General features: G+C 41.7%; 1 protein-coding gene across 1 annotated transcript in view; it reads left to right on the top strand.

Annotated features, from left to right (window-relative positions):
* The window catches only part of FRMD7 (FERM domain containing 7), a 361,948-nt gene that overhangs the window by 229,197 nt on the left and 105,139 nt on the right, over positions 1 to 27,612 (top strand). The window contains exon 4 of the mRNA XM_078686317.1: positions 23,305 to 23,383. Coding sequence (XP_078542443.1) covers positions 23,305 to 23,383 — 79 coding nt within the window. The remainder of the gene's footprint in view (positions 1 to 23,304; positions 23,384 to 27,612) is intronic.

Here is a 27,612-nt window from a genome sequence, read left to right as displayed (position 1 = left end):
GCTCTATCCCCAAGACCAGTACCTGGGACTCGTGCATTATCTTCGTTCTCTAACGCGGTCCAGTCTATCTTTTTCTCTCCCACCTCCCATTCTTTTTCTTTAAGTTTTTCATATATGCCCGCAGGCAACAGGACCTTTAACATTTTGATGATATCAGGATACGTGCATTCTCCCATACGGAGCATGTCTTTTAATTCTCGGTGGAACCCTGCTGGATCTTTATCGTGACAGGGTACCAACTTTTTCATTTCTAGTAGTTCTATTTTCGTTATAGGGGTGTAAACAAATACTCGTTCGAGATTACCCCCCGCTCCCTTAACTGGATGCACTTCTCGCAACGGATTCTGTCTGTCTATGTAGAATGGGGGTGAAACAGGAACAAAATGTGGAGTCAGGAACGTTCTGTATTTGTGGCGTTGTTCTAAAATGACGCTAATCAGATCGGTACCTAGACCTTTCCATCTGTTTAGAAGTAACTCGTTTAATACATTATATAAAGGACCTGGATCAGAATGCTGACTCTCATACAGTGTAATGAGGTGCTGGATCATGTACATACCCACCAGTCGCTGTTCGTCTGGGGGCAGCTTCAGAAACATTTGAGCCACTACTTCGTCGGAAAACGTGGTAGAATCACTAGTCCATCGGACTGCTGATCGGGCTAGTTCTTGTTCATGCATGGTACTAAGCTCACTGTAACCTATTCGTAATTTCAGAACTTTATCGGTAGCCTGGAATAATTGTTCAAGAGAACACTGTTCTGGTACGGGAGGAGGAAAAACTTTCTTGTAGTCTAGGCGTGTGTGTCTATCAGAAGGTCTCGTGCTACCTACATAGGCTATTCTGGTGGGATTCTCGTTGTCTGTCTCTTCGTCTGAAGAGTCATTCTCTTTCTCTGCTGTTATCCTTGCTTTCTCCCTCTCGTGTATGCCTATAATTTCTTTACGGATCTTTCTGTACATGGTTTCTATACTATTCTGTGTCTTGTGTTTTCCGTCTGCTATATTGTCACTCCATCTTATCAGGACTTTCATCTCTTCTTTGTCTTTATCAGGACGATCCTGTTCTCTTATTAAACAATTTATTAGAAATTGCAAAATCATGCCTTGAGTCTCGACTTTCCTGTGTGCCATGGCTTCGTGAATACTTTCTGGTCTCTCCCCTGTTCGGATAAAATGATATATTCTGTCTAAATGTTCTTTCATATCTGATATGGTAATCAAAAAGTCTACAACTCGTCGTAAACGTACGGAATGCAATATCATGTGATCTTCGCCTGGCACTGGGTCATATCTACAATCAGTAAGGTACTTTTTGAGGGCTTCGTACGTAGCCACTTTTGGCGTACGCTGTAATGCTGCATCTCTCAGCGTCAGGCGCTTTGTTTGAGGCGGGGTGATAGGAGTACCTCCCCCTGCTCCTCCTGAACTAGAATCGTCAATTAATACTGAATGTGCGGCTGCTGGTAACGTGACTGGTAAAGTAGGAGTACGTAATGTGGGTTGGTCCTGGGGTACTGGCACATGGACAGGATTTCCGGGACCCACGGCTGGAGGCACAGTAATTACGTTATTAACAGGAGGTTGAACTTGAACAGGCGGAGTAGGATTCGTATTTGCATATTCTGGGACAGTGTCATCTAAATAGGAAGAAAGGAAAATTTCAGCTGCAGTCGGTTTATGACGCAGCTTAGTCGGGACCAATGGTGGCGGTAAATTACAGAGTGTTTCCGGGGTCGCCTTCGGCAAACCCTCGGCGAGAAGAGGATACATACCTTTAATAAGGGCATTTCTTTGTCTGTCTGACTGTTCTGCTCTAACTCTTTTACCTTCTTCTAGTAATTCCCTTTCTTGGGCTTTTTCGGAGGATTCCCTACTTAGTTCTGTTTTTCTGAATTCCTTTTCTGTTCTTTTATGTGATTCTTTACGCCATAACTCTATGGCATCTTTCTGGGATTGTCTGGCTTTCTTTTTCCATAATGCTTCTTCTACTCTCATGATGCACTCGGCATCCCATGTTCCTGAAACAGGCCATCTATATTTCTCTTCGAGATGTTTCGTGTAATCAACCCATAAATCTAGATACAGTATGGCATCTAAGCCATGCTTATGATACATGAAATGTCCAGGACTGTCCCTGGGAGGGACAGGAACTGATTCTTCGAGTAACCCTTTTCTGGTTTTTATCTGACGTAACTTCGAAAACAGCGGCATATTTGAACCGTACTTGAACTTGAACACAATACACAATGAACACAGTAATGAATAGCAAAACAATCATTCATACCACGACATCAAAAACACATTAATAACAGTTCGAACAGAATACTACCTGATACACTGAAAACACAATACTTGAACTTCTCGAGAACAGACTTACTAGAATTACTGGATGCACTGCTAAAACAGTACAGAACATACCGGTCTCCTCAAGAGACACGTCATACCGTATCCACCTAAGTGAACACGTCGGACCGGATCTGTGTACCCAAACCCGTCGGACCGGGCACAAATTAATGAACCCGTCTAGATACCCCCAGCAACGGTACTCACCGGGAAGCAAAACTGAAGGCCTCGGACTGAACTGGACTGCTACGACGTCTGGTTACTTCTACGTACTACGCATGCGCCTCGGGCTTCGGGCTTCGGTTACAGGTGGGCCTCCGGATACCTCGGACCTTGCTCTCTTGGCTTGGGCTCTGGTCGGGACGAACCGCCTTCCTCACCGCCTTGTCTGGATGCCGGACCGCAGTCTCCGTCTCCTCCGTGGGCCTGAGGGAGACTTGAAGCAGAAATATCTGCACGTGCACGTAGGGTTCCGTCACGGCTGTAGAAGGGTCAGGGGGCCTGCGTTACATCGCCGGCGCGTGGGGAAGGGGCTAGTCCCTATTCGGGCGCCATTATGTGGTAAATAAATAAATAATTACGGTACTATTTTTCTATGCATTAACTGAAAAGGATAGCTCAATAAATAAGAGGCAGAATCCGTGGTATCTGAGTCAAACGGGGTTTAATCAGATGGCTCGAGCCAATGGACCATCGGGTTCCATCACCTGAAAAGGTTCAGGAAGGGACAGACACAAGGAAAAGGGAAGTAAAGCCTAATGTCATATTAACATCATACAGTATATATAGTAAAACAATACAATTGCATTGAATACAGTAGGCGTAACAAGTGACAAACGGAAGATAAGAACACATGGGCGTGAAAAGAAGGCGTGCGCATGTGATGTAAACGTCACAGAAGTGTCATAAATGGGTGGATACATGGAGGGGGCTACCTGGGCAGCTGGAACCTTTAACCTACTGGTGCGCGCAAACGGGCCATGACGTGTAACTGGGGAGAGCTGGGGCTCTGACTCCTGGCACTAGAAGAGGAGACTAAAGTCTGGGATGTCAGGACGACATGTACCTATAGCATATCTGGTATCTTGTGTTTGGAGTACATGTTGCTTGAATCTAAATGTCATCAGGGCAAAGGCTACTTGTCACTAAAGCTAGTGCATGCTTATATTTTCCGAATATATTGCGTGTGCTATGAATCTTCTATGGATACTAATTCAGTAATTCTCTTGCATGGAGACAGAAAGACTAGACTATAACTGAAGATGTTTATGCGGTTCGTTAGCTAGGAATGTGAAGCCGGGGAGCTGAACTGATAACTAGAGGCATAACATATTCTTGGCAGACAGGCAGGCAGGCCAGGCCGGGCACCGCGCTGCTTGGCAGAAAGTAAGTGAAGGGTCAGGGATGCGGGAGGGGCTGCATCGCTCCTCGGAGTGGTTTCAGGAGACTTGATGCTTGAATCTGGTGTCCAGGCCCTGTGAGGCCTAGAAACGGGGACAACTTGATGATTTAACGTGCACAATGTAAAGACGTTGGCAACATAGGCCTAATACTTGTTGCTTTCACGGGGGACTGGATAACTGGCATACTAACGTTGGACACAACTATAATTGCGTCTTTATTCGGCCAAGGGGGTGAATATGCATATTAATCATGCACATATAACATATAATGGGGAACACGTAGGGACACATGACAGGGCAAAATTCAATTTTCCTCAAATCCACAAAAAGCAGTTCAGCCAGGCCGGGGAGAAACAGGGGCTGACTTCAGCCCCTTTTCACAGCTCTTGCTGTTTATGTTCAAACGCTAACAGCCGTGGTTCTGCGTGCGGCTGTTAGCTGTAGAACATTCACAGCAACAGCTGTGAACAAAGGCCTCACAGAGCTGAGGGGATATACACCCCCTCAGGCTCCGTGAGGCCTTTGTTTTACTAATTCGAACATTCTGACCTTGCGAGGCCAAATGTTCTATGAGCTTTTTAGTCTGCTGTAGCTGGGCTGTACTGGCCATTAAAGGCCTGCTTACTTGTTAAAGGCCTTCGCCTTCGGTTCAGGCCTTTAACACTGGAGCGGGCCTTTAATGGCCAGTATTGCCCGATTTGGTGGGCTAAAAAGCTTTAATAGTGACTGCTTAGAAGGCTAAAGATGTAGAATCATTGTTAAGCACTTTAGTAATTTTTGCACAGGCCTGGTTAATGATTTTCGCATCCATCTTGAGTGTTGTCCTAGTTTTTGTATAAAGTGAACTACTGTAAACATGTATCTTGGCATAAAAGTCCTACAAATGATTAGTGTTGCAGATAAATTTACAAAGTTTTCCTGAATGAGTTGTCCACTGCTAAATAGTGACTGATTAGAAGGTTAAAGATAGAGAATCAACATTAAGCACTTAAGCAATTTTTGCTCAAGCCTTGTTAATGATTTGCACAAGCCTTACCTTGAGCGATGACCTAGTTTTTGTACATGTGTTTTGGCATGAAAGTCCTTTAAATCTTTTTAACATGTCCTACTGTCAACAGCAGCCCACCTGTAGCTAAAATATGGAACATTTTAGTAAGTCTAAAACAGGTCTTACGATTTGCACATGTCCCATTTCGAGTAAAAACTTAGATTTGTGAAAAGTGAGCTCTGGTCATATTAGTATGGAGCTGGATGCTCTTGACTAACCATTTTTAACCAACTTTGTATTATTCCTGTAGAGGTACAGCTGATTTTATATAATATGAGATGTTAGTTGGAACAAAAATGTACAGTACTTAAGATTATTTTATAATGTTGTTCCAAAATGATTGTAATGATTCTAATTATTCAGACAATAAACCTAATACTACATCAGGTATCTGACAGAATTTGGAGGGATTGCCACACTGCCTGAAAACCACTAAATGAAGTTGTATCTAGTTGATATTCTCTTCACATTGGTATTGGATTCTTCTTCCATTCCTATCTTTTAGATATCATAACAGCATTCTCCTCATTTTCAGGTTACTAAAATTAATTGGTAAAAAACGGAAATCTATGTCAATGACTAGAATAACCACAGAATATTAGGTTTGCTCTTTAAATGGGTAGCTCATAAACAGAAGTATTTGAGTAAACAGGTGAGCAGGGATAGATCACTGACACAATATTGAGGTAAATAATATCCTTTGACACAAATATCATGTCAAACATGTCATTTAACAAAATATTGTGTCGCTATGCTTATTATGGTAAGTACAAAAATATCGTGAAATAATATCACTGACATTAATAGCATCCAAAAATGTAAAAAAATATAAATTTTTTAATATAAATACATTTTAAAGAAGTAAATGTTAAATATTTTAATGAATAAAGTTATTATAATGTAAATTTAAATAGATTCTGCTAATGTGTAATACTCTATATAAATATATAAACACACATATGTGTGTTTCTGTTGATATATATATATATATATATATAGTGTGACATAATAAATAAAAGTATTTATTTTAGATTGTACCCAAAATGTATTACTATTATAAGAATATATATACAATGGGGCCAATTTACAGAACTAATCTGAGATAAAATCCTAAACCTACTACATTTGGTATTCACAGATGGCAATTAGTAGTGGTAAAGTTAGGAGTCCTAACCTTACTACTACTAAACTGGGATAAAATCCTGAACTTACTACTTTTGGTATTCACAGAAGGCATTTAGTAGTAGTAAAGTTAGGACTCCTAACTTTACTACTCCTAAATGCCTTCTGTGAATACCAAAAGTAGTAAGTTTAGGATTTTATCTCAGTTTATTAGTAGTAAAGTTAGGAGTCCTAACTTTGCTACTACCAAATGCCTTCTGTGAATACCAAAAGTAGTATGTTTAGGATTTTATCTCAGATTAGTTCTGTGAATCGGCCCCAATGTATATAGGCATCCAAAAAGGAACAGACATTTGATAAACCATGTGAATGGCATTGAGGAAAGACTAACAAATCAGTACCCTTTGTTTGTTTTAACAAACAGACTATTGACATATCACAATTACATACTCAGAAGACCTATGAAAAAATAATATATATGAACAATTCCCTTTTAGGCTTAGAGTGCTGTATAAATTATGAAAAAAAGACGTAGAGAACTTAGGGTAGTTCCCAAGTTTAGATGGAGTGCAGCTCCTGTATAGAGCACACGATAATACCAGTGAATACTCTGAATCAGCACACCTCAAATTGCTGTTTTTTAGCAAGGTTTTTAAGCAAAGGATTAGCTTGGCGGCATCCATGCCGAGCTAGAAAGGGATTTGGTGTCATATGTACGAATTGCAATTTTGGTCTGTTAAGAAATGCTAAATTGCCTATCTATATGTACAAAGGCAGATAGGGAACTTCAAAATGCGATTTCTACCCAGTAGTTCTACTAAACAGGAAATCGCAAATGGGAATTCCTATTTGCATTTTCCTAAGTACAAGTACAAAGCATCTCCTAAACACGAAATGGGCATTTAGGAAATGGTATTACCATTGACTCCAAGTTTATGGTAACCATGTGCAAAAATTCACCCAAAATGCATTTTTAAAGTGCCATGTGCGCTTTGCATGTCAGCACCTTCCTAATTAGCGATTCAAAAATGTGGAAATGCAAAACAATTTGTACGAATTAGGCCCATAAGGAACTAATGGTTTAGCATTTCCGAATTAGCGATATCCTAACAGGGTTTCCTGCTCTGTAGAAATCGCTATTAGAATACCTCCATTTCTGTGCATTCCATCTTGCATTTCCTAAATAGCGAGTTCTTGGGATTCCCTATTTAGGAAATGCCAAATGGAAATTTTGTGGCCCTAAGTCTTTTGACATTTCTGCAGCAAAGGCTTCGAGCATAGGATTAGCACAGTGCCATCCATGCCAAACTGTAAAATAACAAAAGCCTTTTACCAGTTTAGGCACAGTGTTACAGCTTTGGAATGGATTAATACCATCCAACTTAAACTGGAATGAATAAAAGCAATCCCTGACATGTGTTTCACTATCTTATAGCTCTTCAGAGAGGTTTAGCTTTCTCAAGACGCAAGGGAGCACCCAGTATAAGTCAAAACAATACCCTTTCAATCTTAGGGTGCTGTATAAGTTACGCAAAAAAAGAAGCAGATAACTCTGGCTAGTTCCTAAGTTTAGGTGAAGAGCTGCTCCTGCATAGAAAACCCTAAAACGCCGACACTCACATCAAATGTCTGTTTTTCTAGCTTTTAAACATGCTTCCTTGTGTCTGGAAAAAGATAAACTTCTTTGAGGTGAGCAGATTCAGAGTGTCGCTAGTTTTGTGGGGGGCATTCCATACAGCAATTGCTCTCCACTATATACAGTGGCAACCCCGAAACGCGTAGAGTTTTGTCAAACCTTTGTGTTAAAGACCACTTTTTGCAACCGCTTATGTCAACGGCATGCTGTTTTGTTGCGAATGAATTCAGCGTTTACGCCAAATATTGAGGGATTCACCATCCAGCTGTAGAACGCCGTCATGGGAGGCTGGGGTAAGGCGATTGCTGTGTTTTGCATCGCTTTGCTGTGGGATATATCTGTATATATATGCTCTACCTTGCCCCCGCTGTAAGGATCCAGGCTGATTGGGGGTGATGTGGTTTAGGGGACCCAAGGAGGCATGGACTTTCATGGGCACATACGAACATTGAGGGTTCGAAATGCATGGTGCCAATCCTCCCCAGTGCTTACATCTTGCCTGAATATTGCATTCTGGGACATGCAGGCATTGAACACTGAGCCGCATACAGACTTACCTTTGGGGCGGAGCGAGCAACCAGCAAACAGGTCGAGGCGGGATACTTAAATCCGTAATATGTGCCGGCTTCCTGTAAATACCTCAGGCACTGAAGAAGGCAGATAGAAGATGCCGAAATGCATTTGCCATGTTTTTAAACCCGGAAATAAAATGCCTCCAAGATTCCCCGTCTGTGGTCTCTTCTTCTTCCGTGGGAGGAGTTGTTTGGACATTTTGTTGCGTGACTGCCAGCATCACGCCTAGGAGACCCCCACATCGTCAAGTTGGCCACGGAGCTGCTGGTCTTCTGTTTCAGCGGATTTCCTTTGTTTCCCGGGTACTGGAATGACCGTGGCCCCCCGGTCTCGGGAGAAGTTGGGGCAGTGTTGCCACCATTGTGCTGCACGTTGGGCGAGGAGGATGCTCTACCTTGCCCCCGCTGTAAGGATCCTGGCTGATTGGGGGTGATGTGGATTAGGGGACCCAAGGAGGCATGGACTTTCATGGGCACATACGAACATTGAGGGTTCGAAATGCGTGGTGCCAATCCTCCCCAGTGCTTACATCTTGCCTGAATATTGCATTCAGGGACATGCAGGCGTTGAACACTGAGCCGCATACAGACTTACCTTTGGGGCGGAGCGAGCAACCAGCAAACAGGTTGAGGCGTGATACTTAAATCTGTAATATGTGCCGGCTTCAGAAGGGGAAGATTTAAATATTCCCACTCCAGTCTGCGCTACAGTAGGTAAAGTGTTGGACTTTGGAGGAGGAAAATGTACTATTCCCACTCCAGTCTGTGTAATAGTAGGAAAAGCATCGGTCTGCGGAGGGGTAAGATTTGTTATTCCCACTCAAGTCTGTACAACAGTGGGCAAGCTCAGGTCTTTGGAGGGGTAAGATTTACTACTCTCACCCCAGTCAGTGTAGAGAAAGTATTGGACTTCGGAGTTGTTGGGACCGATTCACAGAACAAACTTAAGACAAAATCCTAAATGTACTACTTTTGGTATTCACAGAAGGAATTTAGTAGTAGTAAAGTTAGGATTTTGTCTTAAGTTTGACTTAAGACAGACTTAAGACAGACTTAAGTTAGGATTTTGTCTTAAGTCTGTCTTAAGTCTGTCTTAAGTCTGTCTTAAGTCTGTCTTAAGTTTGTCTTAAGTTTGTCTTAAGTTTGTCTTAAGTTTGTCTTAAGTTTGTCTTAAGTCTGTCTTAAGTCTGTCTTAAGTTTGTCTTAAGTCAAACTTAAGGCAAAATCCTAACTTTACTACTACTAAATGCCTTCTGTGAATACCAAAAGTAGTAAGTTTAGGATTTTGTCTTAAGTTAGTTCTGTGAATCGGCCCCGTTGAAATTACTATACCCACTCCAGTCCATGCAATAGTAGGGGAAAGCGTTGGACTTCAGAGAGGTAAGATTTACTATTCCCACTCCAGTCTGTGCAAGAGTAGGGAAAGTGTTGGTGTTAAACCTGTCATCCTTAGGGTTGTCTTCTCCAAAACATTTTGCCTGCTTACCTCCACTTTTTGCTGTATCTTTTTGTTGGCCTTAGGACTGCTAACCCATGCTAAAGTGCATGTGTTTCTCCCCTAAACATGGTGACATTGGTGTAGACCTGATGGGCATTTTTAGTTTACTTGCAAGTCCCTTGTAAAGTGGTGTACAACATACCCAGGGCCTGTAATCTAAATATTACCCAGGGGCCTACAGCACTGGTTGTACCACCCACACAAGTAGTCGTTCAAACTTTTCTCAGGTCTGCCATTGCAAGGCCAGTGTGCACAGTTGATTGCGACTTCGACTTGCCATTTAAAACCACTTGCCAAGCCTTAACCCGCCTTTTATTACACATAAATCAACCTTAAGGTAGGCGTTAAGTAGCCCCAAGGGCAGGGCGCTTTGTTAGTAAAAGGTAGGACATGTACTTTTAAGTTTTGCAAGTCCTGTTAGTGAAAAACAGCCAAATCCATTTTTCTATACTGTGAGGTCTACTCCTCTCATAGGCTAGCATTATGAAATCCTTATAACACATTTAAGCTGCAATTCCTGATCAGAGAGGAGTAGCTGCATCATGTTTTATATCTTTAAAATGGTAATGATAAATCTTATTTATTGATAAATTTGGATTTAACATCACTATTTTAGAATTGCCACTTTTAGAAAGTGGACACTTCTCTGCCCTTACTGCCCTGTGTGCCTTACAGCCTATCTCCAATACACTTCTGGGGTGGGCGACAGCTACACTTTGTGCATTCCCTCTAGACAGGCACAAAAAACAGGAAGGGTGGGTGTGACAGAGAACACATCTGCATTCATCTACATTCTGGTAGCTTTTCCTGGACAGGAATGGGGAGGGGGAGTGGTCACGTACGCCTGAATAGGCAGTGTCCTGTGTCCCACAAGAAGGGCTGATTACCCCCACAGATATCCTGGCAGACCTGGCTGGGAAGAAAAGGGACCTGTGCACTTCAAGGGCCTGATTTGAAGTCACCTCTATGTCAAAGGCACATTTGGGTTAAGTACTGGGGCTCTACTCATCCCAAGACAGTACACTACGGGACCTGTGAAGAACTCTGCCAGGAGTAAAGGCTACTGTGCTACAAGGAATGACACTTTGCCTGACTTTGCCTAAAGAAACTGCTTTCTGCTGTGTTGAGCTGCTCTGCTGCCTGCTTATCTCTGCCCTGCTGAGGACAAGGACTGGACCCATCTCACTTGAGCACAGAGTGACTTCATGGTTTGGCTGGGTTGCCTCCTATTCCTAAAGCCTCAGGGCCATCAAAGACTTCCTACAACCCTGCTGCTGCTGGGCTCTGCCATCTGTGAGTCCTACCCTGCCTGAGGTGCCAATCCAGTCCAGGGCCTTGGAAGTGGGTTCTGCAGTTGTTTTGTTTCAAAATCAATGCAGTGACCACATTGCGTCTATCTGAACCGATGCAGTACCCTTCGGCGACGACACTGGGCCTGCATCACGAGGGACTTGGCAATGGCGCTTCAACCTGACCATGTGAATCGGAACTGACACTTTGAGTCTTTGACGCTGATGCTTGCTCCATCCAAGGTACTCTCTCAGTGGGCCCTGCGTGGGTCCTGTTGCCAACCTGAACTTTGGACCCCGGTCCAGCGCGACCTCAAGTGTACCCTAAGCACTATTTTACTCTAGGTACTACTTTGATTAATATTTTAAAACATCATAACTCCATTTCTACTTATTGTATTTTTGTCATTTTGGGCTAAATTTTCTTATAAAATATTCGCTTTTCGTCTAAACCTGTGTGGAATCTTTGTGTGGTGTTTTAATTGTACTAGTGTGTGTGTGTGTGTGGTCCCTGCTTGGACAGGGTGCATATCACTGCCAAATAAAGACCCAGGGGCAGATTTTCAAGCCCCTTGCGCCACTTTTGCCTCACTTTTAACATGGGAAAAGTGATGCAAAGTGGTGCAAGGGGCTTGCAAATCTGCCCCCCAATTACTAACAATTGGACTTCAGAGGGATTAAATGTACTATGCCCATTCCAGTCTGAGCAACAGTAGACAAAGTACTTCACTTCAAACACACTACATATTTGAATAACCCTATTAAAACTGTTTATATAAACAATATTGATTAACATAACTATATATTAAAAATAAAAACAAATAAATAATTTGCATAAATAATGTGCAATTTAATGATTATCAATGAAAAAATAATTACTATTTAATTATGTCTTACCTAATTTCCCACCCTACATACATAGCAGTCCACACCTAAAATATAACTAAAATAAATAAATATAAGATAATAATAAAAAACAATATTCTGAACAACGATATAACTAGCCTAAAAAACAATATTCTTGACAACGATATTTCTGCAGCACGATATTTCTGTATCATGATATTTTTTGCCGATATTTCTGTCTCCCAATATCATAGAACTTGATATCTTGGCCAAAGACCAGTCTAATCTGCTGTATTACTCTGGGGAAGTGTCTACACTATTAAAATTGTAACTGCTCCCTGACTGAACTACGTTTATGGCCTGCTTCTTCTAAACATTCCGCAAAAGACATTGCACTCTTTAGAGTGCACCATCATATCATACATCTGAGACAATATGAGTCCTAGATTAGCATCTTCAAAATTATTTACCAATACCACTTTAGGCAGTCTCCAAATATCTAACATTGAATTGCATTTCAGTACCTACCAGCTCTTGCCATTAGCCTATTATTTCACAGATGGTCTTGAAACACAGCGCTGGATCTTATCGCAAATACAAGTACAGTGAAATGTGTTGGCCATCAACTTATATGTGACTGCAAAAAGATACTAAAGACTTAAATAATCTGTAATACAGACCACAATCCAAGCGTTGGGGTGGGCTTATAAGCAATTGAAACAACGCAGCTTCCTGAACTCGGAAGCTCTGATGTGAAACGACTGTGAGTTTCTCGGTATTGCTAGAGAGAGAATTAGGGTGGAAAGCAGGGAGGTTCATGGCAGAATCTAAGAACTTGGGGATAAGGCGGGAAAGCTGATAACGTGCTGGACAAGTAGTGCCTGAGGTAGAGGGGCGGGGTTCTGTTCCGGTCACAGACCCGCAGGCCATAGCGGATACATTTGCTGCCCACTACCTCTCCATAAGCTGAAAATGCAGAAGTGCTCAGAGAAATGCAGCTCCCTAACCTCTCCGATGAAAATAGAGAATACCTGGATTCCCCTATCATGGACGATGAGGTGGCACAGGCGATATGAGGAGTGAACTCGGGTAAAACTACGGGGCCCAACGGGATCCTTGTCGAACTGTTTAAACTAAACTCCAACAGTCTGGCCCCCTACTTCCGGACTATTTTACTGGAATGTAGGGAGAAGGGGTTGCTGCCATATGACCAGCGGGTAGTGAATATAGTGGTAATATATAAGGATGGTAAGCCAAGAACTAGCTGTGCCTCATATCAACCAATATCACTGCGTAATGTGGAGCTCAAGGTCCTCGCCAAGTTACTGGCGACGCGGCTGATCAAAGTAATCACCACACTGATACACCCAGATCAATCGGGCTTTATGCCTCATCGAAATACTGCCCTCAACCTGAAAAGACTACAAGGTGTGTTGGGAAGAGCGTCCACTGTATTTGAGCCAGCTGTGATAGTCTCGTTGGACGCCACAATGGCCTTTGACATGGTTGAGTGGCCCTATTTTTTTGCGGTCTTAGTCAAGTTAGGCTTTGGAGAGGACTTTTGTAGGTGGATTCGGCTTCTGTACTCAGAACCGATGGGCCGGGTGGTGGTCAATAACCACAAGTCCATTCACTTTTGCCTTAGCAGGGGTACCCGGCAAGGGTGCCCCCTGTCTCCACTCCTGTTTGCCTTGGCAGTGGAACCGCTGGCGGCTTGGATCAGGCAGGAACGATCCATCCACGGACTACGATGGTCGCTGGACTAGGAGGACAAGGTGTCGCTATATGCGGACGACGTCCTGCTCTATATCACAAGCCCTAGGGGCTCATTATGCTGCCTCCTTGATGTGCTGGCTATCCATGGAAGGTACTCAGTATTTACCGTAAATTGGCTCAAGTTGGTGGTTTTCGTCGTAATTGGTGAACCACCAGTGATACCCAGCGGCTGCCCAGTTGGAATGGTGTCGGACGGGTTCTGCTACCTTGGAATATAGATTCCGCGCTTCAGTATGTGAGAAATCTGGATCCACCCCCTGCAAAGGCTCAAGAATGATGTTGCACACTGGAGAGCTCTCCCCTTGTCCATGTTGGGCAGGGCTGTCCTATTCAAAATGATGGCGCTCCCACGCTTTCTATATGCGCTTCAAAACACGATGGACCCGGTTCCTGCGTCCTATTTTAAAGAAATCGAGAATCTCCAGAGGCAGCTTTTATGGGAGGGCAGGCCAAGTATCGCATTCTCCAAACAGACCCTCAACTGGTATGATGGGGGAATTAGTCTGCCAGACTTAAAGAAGAACTACTGGGCGTCTCAATTGGCAGTGATTAATAACGGGATCTATGGGCGGCCTGATGACCCTGGTTATGCCATGGATAGGTGGATACTCCCTGGGGGGGACTATATAGAGCGCTGTATGCGAAGCCTCGTAGATACCCTCTGACTGGGCCCACTGCGCATGCCGTACAAGTATGGCATGCGGCTACCAAGCACCTGCAATGGGAGAAAAAGCTGGCGCTCGCCACCCCACTGTGGAGTTCGGAGAGACTGGGTAGCCTCTGCAAGTCTAAGGGGTTCGATAAATGGGATATCATAGGGATATCCCAGATCAAGGACATCTGGGGGGAGGGTACTATACATTTGTTTTTAGCACTGCAAGCACAATATAAATTGGCTGATACTGAACGTTTTTGTTACCTGCAAATCCGCCACGCATTATAAACTCAGGTGCCCATTGGCTCGTCACTCCTGGAGGCCTCCCCCCTTGAGGATAGGGTGCTTAATGGGCATCTCCCTGAAAAAACGATATCTCTCATATATAAGAAGCTAATTAATAATATGGAGGATCCACTGTTGGCACTAGAGGGAAGTGGACCGGCGACGGTCTAGAACTAGATGGTGAGGACTGGCAGGAGGCGATCTCCTCCCCACGAGTGGTCGCAATTCCGGCCAGGCTGCGGCTAGTGCAGCTTAAAATCTTGCACAGGGTTTATGTTACGGGTCCGGACCTGGTTGGTATGGGAAGAGCGGAGAGCTATGAGTGCAGACAGGGAGGTGGGATCGTTCATGCACATACTGTGGAACTGTCAACAGATAGAACGGTATTGGACTGATATCCATGGCAAGTTGCGATCCGTGTTGGGGGTGAATCTGCAGCTGGAGGCTCGCAGATGTATATTGAATATTTGGGAACCCTCACATCTTAATACCTACACTACACAGTGGGCTACACTTGCATTCATCGCGAAACGTAATATCGCACAATAGTGGGGAGCCCGTCAGCCACCTCGGGTGGGGAAGTGGAAGGAAGAACTGGACTGGTGTATGTTCAGAGAAAAGTCGGTCTTCATAGCGAAGGGATGCCCGGGGAAGTGGAGCAAGATCTGGGGAGCGTGGAACCGATATAGAGGTGACATCTGTCTCCCACCAAGCTGCCAGAGGGACTCGGATGCTCTTGATACCCCTTGATTTGTCTCATGTAATATCTGTAAATTATTTTGAATGAGTGATTTGTCTCTGTGATGGAAGTAACAGTCGACTTGCATTTCATTTGCTGTAAATTGGTCGTACTGTTTAATAAAAAGAAACATAAAAAAAAGAAAATACCAAAAATGGGTAGGGTTGGCCCTTGGAACATTTACCACATTGGTTAGGATGTACCCAGGAGTCATTCCCACCAGGCATTAATATGGCACCCCCAGGCACATACTTCAGAACACACCGGGACCTGAGGAACAACAAAAGAGACCTTGATCTGCTCTGGAGCTGAGAAGAGCCCTGAAGAACTAAACCTGCTCTCTCTTGTACACAGGACAAAGAAGTGGACTGGACCCTGCTGTTATGCCTCTGCCTGACACCCTGTGAGTATCTAAGTGCCTCCCGAGGGTCTTTAGAATTGAACTCCTGTGGTGAATTGGGATCTTGAAGGAATAAAATCAGAAGGTAAAATCTTTGATAAGGGTGAACCTGGCTGGGGCGCCCGACCCATGCTGCATAGCTGTCAGGATCAAATTGCATCTAGGTTCCAGTCTACCTCTACCTTTGGCTATCATTGGCATTTATGCTTCATGGTGCTATTCCTCTTTTTTTTTTTAAACATGTCTCGGTTCCACTTTTTGGATTTCTGTCATTTTTATCTAATTTGATGTATTCAAGTTTACTCCATTCTTCTATTTAATTTGGGGATTTTTTAGGGGCTCATTAGGATGTTGGTTGAAAAGCTTACGACCACAGGTCAGAGGCTTTCCGACGGCATCCTTTATTTAAAGTCCAAATGCCTAATTACAATTTAGGCTTTCATGGTTTAAACTGGCCAGTAGGACGGAATGGCTCCCGGCGGGCACAAGGAGCCGGTCGAACGGTTGGAAGCTGCACATAATCCCCTATGTTGTCAGCCGGTCGGTTCCCACACCGAAACGGTGTTGGGCGGACTCAACCCAACCGAACATTATAATTAGGGCGTCATTGTTTCGCATTTTGACTTTATTACTGTTTTGGTGCTGCGTAAATACTCTACACTTTGCCATAAGTTAAGTCTGATTGTTCTGTACCAAAGCTAGCAGAGGTTTGCTGGTTAATTTAGTGATTTTGAGGTTGCACCCTGACAAGAGTTGTGATTGTTCCTCGAGATGGGTGGCGACCGGCTTCAAATAATAATACCATCTTAGACCATTGGATGCTGTAATTTAATAAAGCTTCAAAAATTAAAGGGAGTTAGGCCTATGGGACAAGGGATAAGCAGGGCCGTTAAATTCTGAAGCAACCAGGGGTGAGCCTTTAGCTCGGATTTTTCAAGCATAACCAAATTTCAGCTTAAAGGATTAGCACTTCTTCTATAAATTAATCCTGGTATATTTATTTATACCTTTTACTTTGTATTTCAAATTTTCTTTTCTCAAACATTAATACATGGAGTACGAAAACATTTTCGCTTCATAGTTGCATAGAAAAAAAGCTTCATTCAAAAACAATTCACATATAAATATAGAACAAATCGTGCTCAGCAATACATTGTCAAAAGAATGACTTGTGCTTTACAACACAGTCGCATCGCTTTATACCCAGATTCCCCAGGATGAGGCTCTGGAAGTTATGGAGTTTTATTTGGATGGCAGAGAACGCTAGCATTGAGTCCCGACTTCATTCATCTTACAATTGGCAGAGGTAGCCCTCAGAAAAAACTATTTTAAATTTGAAGATCAATTTTTTGTACAAATAAAGGGCACGGCCATGGGTTGTCCTTATGCGCCGGAAATGGCAGTGTTTTACATGGCTCAATTTGAAGAAAGATATATCGAAAAAAATAACCCATTTAAAGACAACATCTCACAGTGGTTGAGATATATCGATGATATCTGGCTCCTGTGGCAGGGGAGCCAGATTGAATTGCAATCATTTCAGGATTGGTTAAATAATCGACATAGAGATATTAAGTTCTCGATCCATTCAAGCAAAACAAAAATGATATTCCGAGATGTGGAAATCAAAATAGAAGCAGACCAGCTGTGTCCATCATTGTACAAGAAAGATACAGACAAGGACACAACCCTGCACTATAAGAGTGCCCATCCAAAAAGTCTCAAAGAAAATCTCCCATATGGGCAGCTGTTAAGGATTAGGAGGAACTGCACAGATGTTGCAGACTTTGAAGGACATGCAGGCACCTTTTGCAATGAGATGTCAAAAAGAGGCTACCCAAAAAAACTCCTCAGGCGCTCTTGAAAAAGAGCGAGATTCACACCTCGTGAAAGTCTCTTACAGGTCAAAGAGAAGAAAGAACTTGACAAACTGGTCTACGTCAACACCTTTGGCCCTGCTACGAACAAATTTAAACAAATAATACTAAAAAACTGGCATCTACTTGAAAACGTGGACTGTCCTTTTCCTAAACCTATGTTTGCAATGAGAAAAAAACAAAGCATAGGGCAGCAGCTAATACGTGCAGACATGTCATTACCAAAACCAAAAAGTGACCTACTATCTAAATGGAACATGAAACTAATAATGGGCCACCATAAATGCGGAAATTGTGTGGCATGTAACAGCACTATTGAAGGGACTGACTTTAATCACAATGGAATAAAGTGGAAACACACCGATTTCACTAATTGCAAAACCAAAAATGTGGTTTATGCCATAGTATGTCCCTGCCAACAAATCTATATAGGCAAAACATCAGAACAGGCAAACACTAGAATTGCGCAACACAGGTCACGAATTAAAAAAAAGGTGTTGACTGCACCTATGGTTGAACACTTTCTAGAGAATTCGCATGCTGAAAATAATTTTCAATGGACAATTCTTGCTACAATAAATGTGGTTAAAAGACAAATTGATGTAGACAGCGCATTATTACAGAAAGAAGTATACTTAATAATGAAATTTAACAGTAAAGGTTCAGGCTTGAACAGTATGAGTGAACTCAATAAAATATGAGACTCCAAGTCCCAGAATGCATCACTGTGGTTGTCTAAAGAAGGTGCACTGTGATTGGCTGACAGGGCTGGAAACACCACCCAACTTTCATTTAGTGTGTGGGGAACGCAAAATGGCTGCCACAACCTAATGAATCTGTTACAGTGAGCTGGTCGAGAAATACTCGTGAGTGACTTCAAATGCTTCTTAATTTTCCTGATTTCGCTATTAATAACTAGTGATCTACAAACTAATTTGCATTCCTTTTTGTAGGAAAATGCAATCGTGAGAGGCCCAAGCGGTAAAGTAAAAGCGGCATGTTCAACCTTCAACTGATTAAAAAAAGGTAGATTTCGGTATACAATGTTACCGCGCTTTGAAACATTTTTGCATGCTCCGCTTCTAAAACTCGATCATTTGTTTTAATAGACACGGAGCGCCCACAAACATCGAAAGTTAAAGTAAGAAAGACGGGCACAAGCTTGTTCAAATCAGGTACTTTATTATTTAAGCGCTTGTCGACTCAATACAAATTATAACTGAGTGCTTTTCAGAATAAATAGGAACTAAATATGTCGTCCACAGATACGACCCAAGCCGCAAAATACCGGACTGCTAAAAAAAAATAATGAGGTAGGATGTTTTCATTTAGTATTGCAGCTGCGATTTAAGTCTGCATTATGACCGGAGCTAAAACTCTTTCAACCTTTTTAGAAAATCAGGAATTACAAGAGTGATTTGTTTTATCTAATGGCCCACGGAAATGGTGATACCTTATGAATCAGAAATCAGCACGAATAAGGTATAAAAATATATAGTGAAAAAGTACATGGTGGAAGTATTAATATATAGGGAGATTCTAAAAGTGTCTTTATGTTACACCTTCTTTACAGAACAAATGAATAAAAGCCCTGATGAGAGACTTGTTAAGAAATATCAGGATTTGAAATGCGCCGGCATATTCCCCAAATGTTGAGGAGTGTTGGTTCAATTCCACTTCGCGAATAAGGAATGAATACTTTTTTAGGATAAAATTAAAAAATTGATGTTGACTTTTGGTTCAAAATAAAGTAGGATACCTATTAGAAAATGAGTATTAGGGCAATAAGCTAGAAGTTGTTGTTTATACGGCTTATTTTGGAACACTGTTTATTCACAATTTTAATTTAAACTTGTTTTGTGACACTGTTTTGTAAAGAACAAGTCATTCTTTTGACAATGTATTGTTGAGCACGATTTGTTCTATATTTATATGTGAATTGTTTTTGAATGAAGCTTTTTTTCTATGCAACTATGAAGCGACAATGTTTTCGTACTCCATGTATTAATGTTTGAGAAAAGAACATTTGAAATACAAACTAAAAGGTATAAATAAATATAGCAGGATTAATTTATAGAAGAAGTGGTAATCCTTTAAACTGAAAATTGGTTATGCTTGAAAAATCCGAGCTATAGGCTCACCCCTGGTTGCTTCGTAATTTAATAAAGCAGCATTGACCAAAATAAGGGAATAAAGGAAATACCATCCTTTTGAATAGATGATCTGTGAATTTATTTTACCATTCGTAGAATATCAAAATGTATCAAAAGGTATAATAACACATAGTTCTAAACTGAGTAGTACTATTGTTTTCAAACATGTGGAGCAGCAATGGGTAGCCTAATAGCTTCTTTCTAAAAAAAAAATACCTGTGCTTTACATTGTGGAACTGTGTTCTCCAGGTTAAAATGAACACCACAAATCTGCCATTGATAACCTATTTCTCCTACTGGTACTTGGTTTGTAGACCGTATTGAAAATCAACGATGTATTTTGATTTATTGCTCATGCTAGTAAACCTGCAAACAAATAGATATGCCAATTCGCAATTACTCAAATGGTGAATTACGTATTAGAAGATATTATTATCCTAAAGGAATTGTTGCTTGAATTAGGTATTATAAATGAAAGCGAAAAATATATTGATGTTCAGAAATACAAAACAGATGCATCACAAATCTTTGTAGCGGTTACACTAGAAAAAGGAATGAAAATAGAAACTGTGGGATATTTCTTCTCTTTACCTCATTAGGGGCCAGATGTAGGTCACCAAATACCGGTGCCGTTACCGACCGGTATTTGGTAATTGAGATGTAGGGGGCCTACATTTTACAGAATCGGTAAATTTACCGATTTGGTAAATTTACCGATTCTGTAAATACCGATTCTGTAAATTTACCGAATCGGGAAATCAATATGTAGGTGGCACTGGAAATAGTGCCACAGGCCCCTAAGAATTCGTTATTTACCATGGCATACTATGTCATGGTAAATAACAAATTCCTGTGTACATGCACATCTGTGCATGTACACCTGTGCCATGTGACACACATACATGCCCTTAGGGCATGCCTTAGGGCATGTATGTGTGCCACATGGCACCCAAGCCAGAATCAGGGGTGCAACAGGGTGTCAAAGTGCCACCCTGTCCCCCTTGTAAATTCAGTAATTTTACCGAATCGGTATTTACTGATTCGGTAATTGCCATTGGTACCTATGGGCCTCAAGGCCCATAGGAATCAATGGCAATTACCGATTCGGTAATTACCGAATGTTACAGATTCGGTAACAAAAACGGTAAAAATACCTACATAGCATTTACCGATTTGTAAATACGGAATCGGTAAAATTCGGTATTTACGAATCAGTAAATGCCATTTACCTACATCGGGACGTAGATGCACAAGCAGCTTTACTTGGTACAATTTTGATCATCACTAGCACATATGTTTAGCTATTACAAAACGGTGACCTTTTGAAAAATCAAGGACCTTTGAAAAATTCCATCATCATGTTACCTGTCATGACAGATTCGAATGGTAAATCTACGCAAACCACAAAAAATACTATTCTTTCAAAGAGCTGAAAGTATAGCACATGTAGATATAGTAAATATAATCAACCACCTGAGAAATTAACTTCTAACATCACTCGTCAGGGGTAGTAAGCGTTATATAACTGCAAAAATGCAAACATATAACATCCACAATATTATCTGGTGCGAGGGGGCAAGACCCAAACACAAAACAAGTACACATATTAATGTAACATTTAAAAAGAATGGGGAAATTGCAATCCAGGTGGCCTGTCTTTTTATGGAGTGATTCAAATATGTGATGGGTAATACATTTTATGCCATAAAAAGCCAAATACCATTTTTTAAGGTACAAGGAAATAAATAGTAGGTATGCAAAAGCTCAGAACAGAATTTTTGTTGGGATAGACATTTGGAAATCAATAACATAAACAGCTTGTGATTGCATTTAATGTTTTATTTACTGAGGCTATTAGACAGTTTTTAAAGACAATACCCGAAAAAAGAATTTTCCCATTAAGGGAGACTTAGGGTCTCATTATGATGCTTTCCGACCGACTCCTTGTCGGAATGGTTTCAGACCGACCGACCGATTATGATGGTTCCGAACACCGTTCGGTCGGACTCCCATGGACTTCAATGGGAGCCTGTGTTCCGAACAACAACACAGGCTCCCAGTGAAAAAAGGGGTGGTTGCGGTAAAACCTGCACCCAGTGGCAGGCACCCAAGGTGCCTGCACGCTGTGTTTGGTTTGAAAGAGGTGGTCCATGGGTACCCACACGGGCCCCAACTAGAGGCCTCCGGGAGAAGGGGACCTGCTACGGGTCCCCAAAATTGGTTTCCAATAGCCTTTTTGTGTCAGGCAGACTGAGTCGGAAAGGCTGTGGGAATCCGACATCGTAATCGGTCAGTTTGAAATGCTGTCCATTGAGCTGTATGAATCAGCTCCCACAGACTCGGGGTCTCCGAATCTCGGTTAGAACCGAGTCGGGATGACCGAACGTTTACTTTTATCGTAACCGGTTGGTCGGAAATGTTTCTAAGTTGGTCAGAAACATGGGTTCTGAGACGCGTTAGGTAAATCCAAATGCCATTCGGAGCCTTTCAGACCGACATTATGAGTCCCTTAGTTGTTTAGATTGGATAAATAAATCTGTTGATGACATTAGCAATTTATGGAGAGGTGATACTCAAAACTAATGTTTTTAAAGCATTTACGCAGTAGTCCAGGGAAGTGGGTCGTATATCAATTAATAACAGAGGACAAAAATTGTAAACAATGGAATACGAATAACAGATTTTTCAAATGAAATAATTTGGTAATGAGTAGAATTACAATACTTTTGTGTAAAAATCAACAGGCAAGGTAGACCATGTAGAGCGTCCCACTTTGATCTGAATGTCACATTTTTACATTAAAATCATAGTTGCTGTCAAAGTTTTTTTTTTAATTCATCTTATATTTGGTCTGCATTACAGACAATGTATATTTTATAAGGGTCAATGACACAGGCCACACTTCATGCCGTGTATGGCTTGGAGGAGTTGCTCTATTTGTTTATTTTGATTATTCTTACCTACTATTTCTCCAATTTATTACATTTTCATATTGGTGCATTTCTTCTTCAGCAGATATGATAGATCCAGCTCAATACCTCTTGCACATTTGAATGCTTTTGTATAGCCAAATACTGCAATGTGTGAGGTGTCACAGAAAAATATTATTTGTGAGACAAAATATTATATGAAATGTAGCTCCACATTGCACATCCACTGTTCCTCAAACTGTGATAAATATGAATCCTTCTAATTCCTTCCCTGTATTTACACTGAAATGTCTGGTAGGCTTCAGAGCAAACTTTGAAAAAGCTAGGTAGTATCTGTACAATTAAAGCAATGAATAATAGTTCAAATTATACCAGGCAGCATCAAATAGGTTTATTCAATTCAGCCTATCTCAAGTGTAACGTAGTAGTTCTCCCTTGTTCACTCACACTACCCTTCGTCGTTTTCATTGGTTTTTGAGATTCACCTCTAATCTAGTGATTCACATGACCTGTACAGAGTGTATAACGTAGTTAAATAGAAGAGGATAAACTGAAGTTATGAAAATATGACACATTTGGATCTTTGTGTAAACATATGCAGACACCAAAAAGCTGAAATCCATGTTTAAAGCATAAAATTGTTGAATAAATAAATGATTTGCATGATAAATGACTTTTCAATGGTATGTCCAAAGTGTACTTACAATTGCATTGTTATATTGTTTTTAAGACCCCAAGGAAGTGGTTTTCAATTTTATAGTCAAGTTTTTCCCAGCAGATCCTGGACAATTACGGGAAGAATTAACAAGGTACAGTTGGCATTTATTCTTTGACATATTTTGAATATAACATTGGTCTGCTGGAAGTGAATCCATCATTCCCTTTTGATGTTGTCCCATTTAGCCATTTCAAAACAATGATGTTTTTTTTTAGCCTGTATCGATGTTATTTAGGAACTGCAACAGATGTGGGGCTCAAGACAGTACGGCACCTTTTTCTATTTGCTAAACGTGTACGGTTTTCTCAAGTGTGTTTGTGTTGGTTCAGATGGAATGTGCAGGAACTGCTTTTTCCATCCAAATTCCATTTTAGCATCTGTCTTTTAAGAACAAAGAATGATCTGCTCTGTGTATTCATTTACAAGGCAAACACCATCTGAAACCGTATTGTGATGGGGAAGCCAATGATGATTCATGTTTAGTACGTTACCAATAAGCCAGATCAGAGTTCCATGACCTTACAAAGGAATTTTGCCATTGGCCTTTTTCCTCTATATGGTCACAGAACTCCTAAGTGACTTGCAATATTTATGTAAAGTATGGCAGATGTCCTTTATCTCCCATATCAGCAAGTTTTTTAGTTTCTACAGCATTGCAACCATGTGTCCGATATCTCTAGCAGGCTTTTGCAAACATAAGAGATTTGCTTTAATGATCAGCAGAAACAATAGGCTATATTTACTGAGGTAAGTTTATAAGAGAAGATCTCTGCATGTGTACATTTGCAACTACACTAACACAGAGTTCTTCTCATGGATGGAATGCACCATTTCTGTGCAGAGATCTCTGCTTAGCTTTAGACTTGAGTCTCTAGCCCTTCAAATGAGAGTAAGAAGATTTCTACAACCACATTTATGGTCTTAAAGTTACAAATAGTAACTTCCGGCTGTTGTGGAGATCTTCGCCACTGAGACAGATTTCTTCATTGAAAAAGTGATAGGGAAAATGAATTAATTTCAAGAATTAAAAACAAATGAATACGTATTAAGTTAACTATAAAAATATGAAAAGTTTCTCCTCAACTAGGCCTATCACACTAAGAAGACACAACACACCAGTTCAAAAGCTTTGCATTCCATTTAATTATATTTTTAATTAATTTCTTATATGTAAAATTCTTAATTAATTTATATTAATTGCAGTGTTAAATTCCTCTTCTTAAAGTTTCAGGTGTATTTAATGGATTTGTGTTAGTTTTTTCAAATTTATTTAATTTAATTGTGTTACCACTTAAATTAAATGCTATTAAAATGTAATAACATAAAAACATTTTTAAATACATTTAAAATAATATGAGTTATTTTTATTTATTTTATGTGTTTTCTTATATATTGTTAGTGATATTTCCTGCCTCGATTGAACTTGATGGAAGTGTGTTCCAGTCTCAGGAGTTGGCCATGTTTGGTGTTTGACTTACTCCAAGGCTTGAATGAAGTATATTTAAACCTATTTTGTCAGTAGTAATGATGTAGCAGAAATAGGAGTATATTTTGTGAATTTAACTTGTGGTTTGTTCTGTATTGGCATGTTCATCTCTAAACCCCTCCTTTAATTTTTCAAAATCCTACCCATCTATTAGTAATGATTCCCCATTTTTCCACCACTCCTCCTTAAGCTTCAGACACTTACTACTAAAAGCTATACCTTTGTGTGTGCAGACCTCTGCAGCCATGGCAGAGATCACCACAAATAAAGTGGTGTGAAGGAGGAGATCTTTGGCCAGAGGTTTGTGAATTACACTTTGGAGTAGTAAAGTAGTACTATTTACATACTCCAAAATGGAATTCGTGAATAGCGTCCAATGTTCCCAATTATGCACTAAAATCTTCGAACAGTACAATATTCTGGAAATGGTGGCTAGTAATGTCACAATATTTTATAGTGATGGTGGACTCTGATGCATCACAAGTACAGAATCTTGCTAGATCCAACCATTCCCACACAATTAGAATCACCATATCAAATCAGACCACCCTGTAGGAATGTTTCATGAGGTATTCCCTGAAAGACATCTTTCTTACCGCTATTCTTGAACCTATATACATGCCGGCTGGAACTGTTAATAGATGGGTAGACCACAAAAATGTGAATGTACATCACCTAGACCTACCTACACCGAAATCTCAAAGCTAGGAACCTACTCAGCATCATGAACAGCCTGGTGCTCATTGTTACCAAAATAAAAATGTTGCCACTTGTGAGAACCGAAAGAATGATCTAATTCACATGGCCTCACACCAGTGGAACAGTTGATTGAGGAAAATGTGAGGAGCCAAAGAACCATTTTTATCTCATGACAATCAGTCATCACACTATCATTAAAAGCAACATTGTCATTGAGTCCATAACGAAACTAACTGGATAAGCAAGGACGTAGCTTCATTTGGCTGGAAACCCCTAAATACATTTTTTGTTGATCTTGGCCTGGCAGAGTCAGTAGAATCAGCTGAATGTAGCAACAGTGACACCAAGTCACTGTTGCAGCAGAGTAGGGGGGAGATGGACGAGCAAAGCCAGACAAAGTCAAAGTTCAAATATCATGCAAAAATATGATAAGGTTGCTTTAAAAAAAAGTGTATTTCTTTAACATGCGCATGCATTTCACTTAAGTACTTCGTATTATATTGCTGCATTGACAGACCTTTATTAAACATAATCTGAAATATTCATGCCACCCTCTGTGCAGACGACAATGCCACTAGTGAAATCAAAGGCAAGTCACTTGTCATGTGTACCCCATATGTACCCCACAATGCTATTCTTTGCTTATTTGCACAGTGTATGAACGATTTTTAACTGATGTACTAGTTTTAAAATGTTACACTTCACCGTGCTCTGCTAGATCTTACCCCCCACTTCACGACGCTTCCTGGTAGATACACTTCCGGTCGGTTACCGGTCTAGTGCTGGGAAGTGACAGCCGCTGCTCAGCAGGGCTGATTGGCGGGTGGGTGATGACTGCCTATTTCTCTCAAGATGGAACAAGCGCGCAGCGGGCGAGCTGGCGGCGCGCCGAAGGTGCGCCAAAGGCAAGCCCGTCTGCGCCCGTCCGCGCCCTCCCGGGCCCAGGGGCCAGAACCCCTGCCCGAGGCTTAACATACTCCCGGGCTGATCTTCACCTCCTGAAAAGCCCATCAATCACACTGGATAACAGGGTAGCGTCCTGTCTCAAATCTGAAGGGTTATTGAGGCCTCCGATTCGGAGGGCGGCTGTCAACCCACGGAGAGCCGCCGGCCCCCGAAAACCCCCGACCCTTACCTTTGCGTCACTAAACACCCGCTCACTACAAAAACACCATCTGGAGGTATGTACATTATTGCAAGACGAAATAATCGATATGATAGGCATCACGGAGACCTGGCTCGAGGACTCATCTACCCCTGACCTTGTAGCATCTATTTCCCCTAATTACGCGGCCCTCTATCATAACAGGCCAGGCAGCACACGAGGAGGAGGGGTGGCCATCCTGCACAAAAACTCCCTGAAGGCTGAGACCTTAGTTACTGAAAGCTTTGAAGGGGCGGATGTACTAGGGGCTAAACTCCACTCTTCCTCAGCGTGTGTCATCGTCTTGGTCGTGTACCGTCCCCCAAAAACTCCACCCAAATTCATCAAGTGGTTGACGGAACTGGCACACGATCTTTGCACACGTTATCAATGCCTCCTTATACTGGGAGACTTTAACTTCCATTGGGAAAATCCCCCAGGGAGAGCCAAGCCAACCAGTTAGAGGAGGCTTTGTCCGCCTTGGGACTGTGTCAACAAGTTACTGGCCCAACTCATGCCAAAGGTCATACACTGGACCTAGTGTGGTCCTCACTGCCCCTCACCGGCCCCCCAACTATCAGACCATGCTCCTGGTCCGATCACCTAATCATTTATGGTACCATCCAACCCCCCAAGCCGGGACCCCCACTACCCCCCAGCTGGAGAGCAATCAGAAGCTGGAACAAAATTAGGGCAGGCGACCTCGTGTCTACCCTCAGAAAATCCCGTCCGCCTGACCACCCAACTGGGGACACTGATGCACAATATAGCGCCCTAACGATTAGATTAAACAGTGCTATCGACATGCTCGCACCCGCTCGCAGGGAAAAGATCAGAGACAAGGGGAAGGGGGCCCCGTGGTTTACTGAAAACCTGCGGTATCTAAAACAACAACTTCGCCAAGGTGAAAGAGCCTGGCGAAAAACATTCGATCCAACTGCCCTCTCAAATTACTTGGAAGTCTTTGCTATCTATAAAAATGTCATTCAAA

This window comes from Lissotriton helveticus, chromosome 4_1 (assembly GCF_964261635.1).
Source record: "Lissotriton helveticus chromosome 4_1, aLisHel1.1, whole genome shotgun sequence".
NCBI lineage: Eukaryota > Metazoa > Chordata > Amphibia > Caudata > Salamandridae > Lissotriton > Lissotriton helveticus.
Note: the sequence above shows the minus strand (reverse complement) of the source record. Positions and strands in the feature narration are given on the sequence as shown.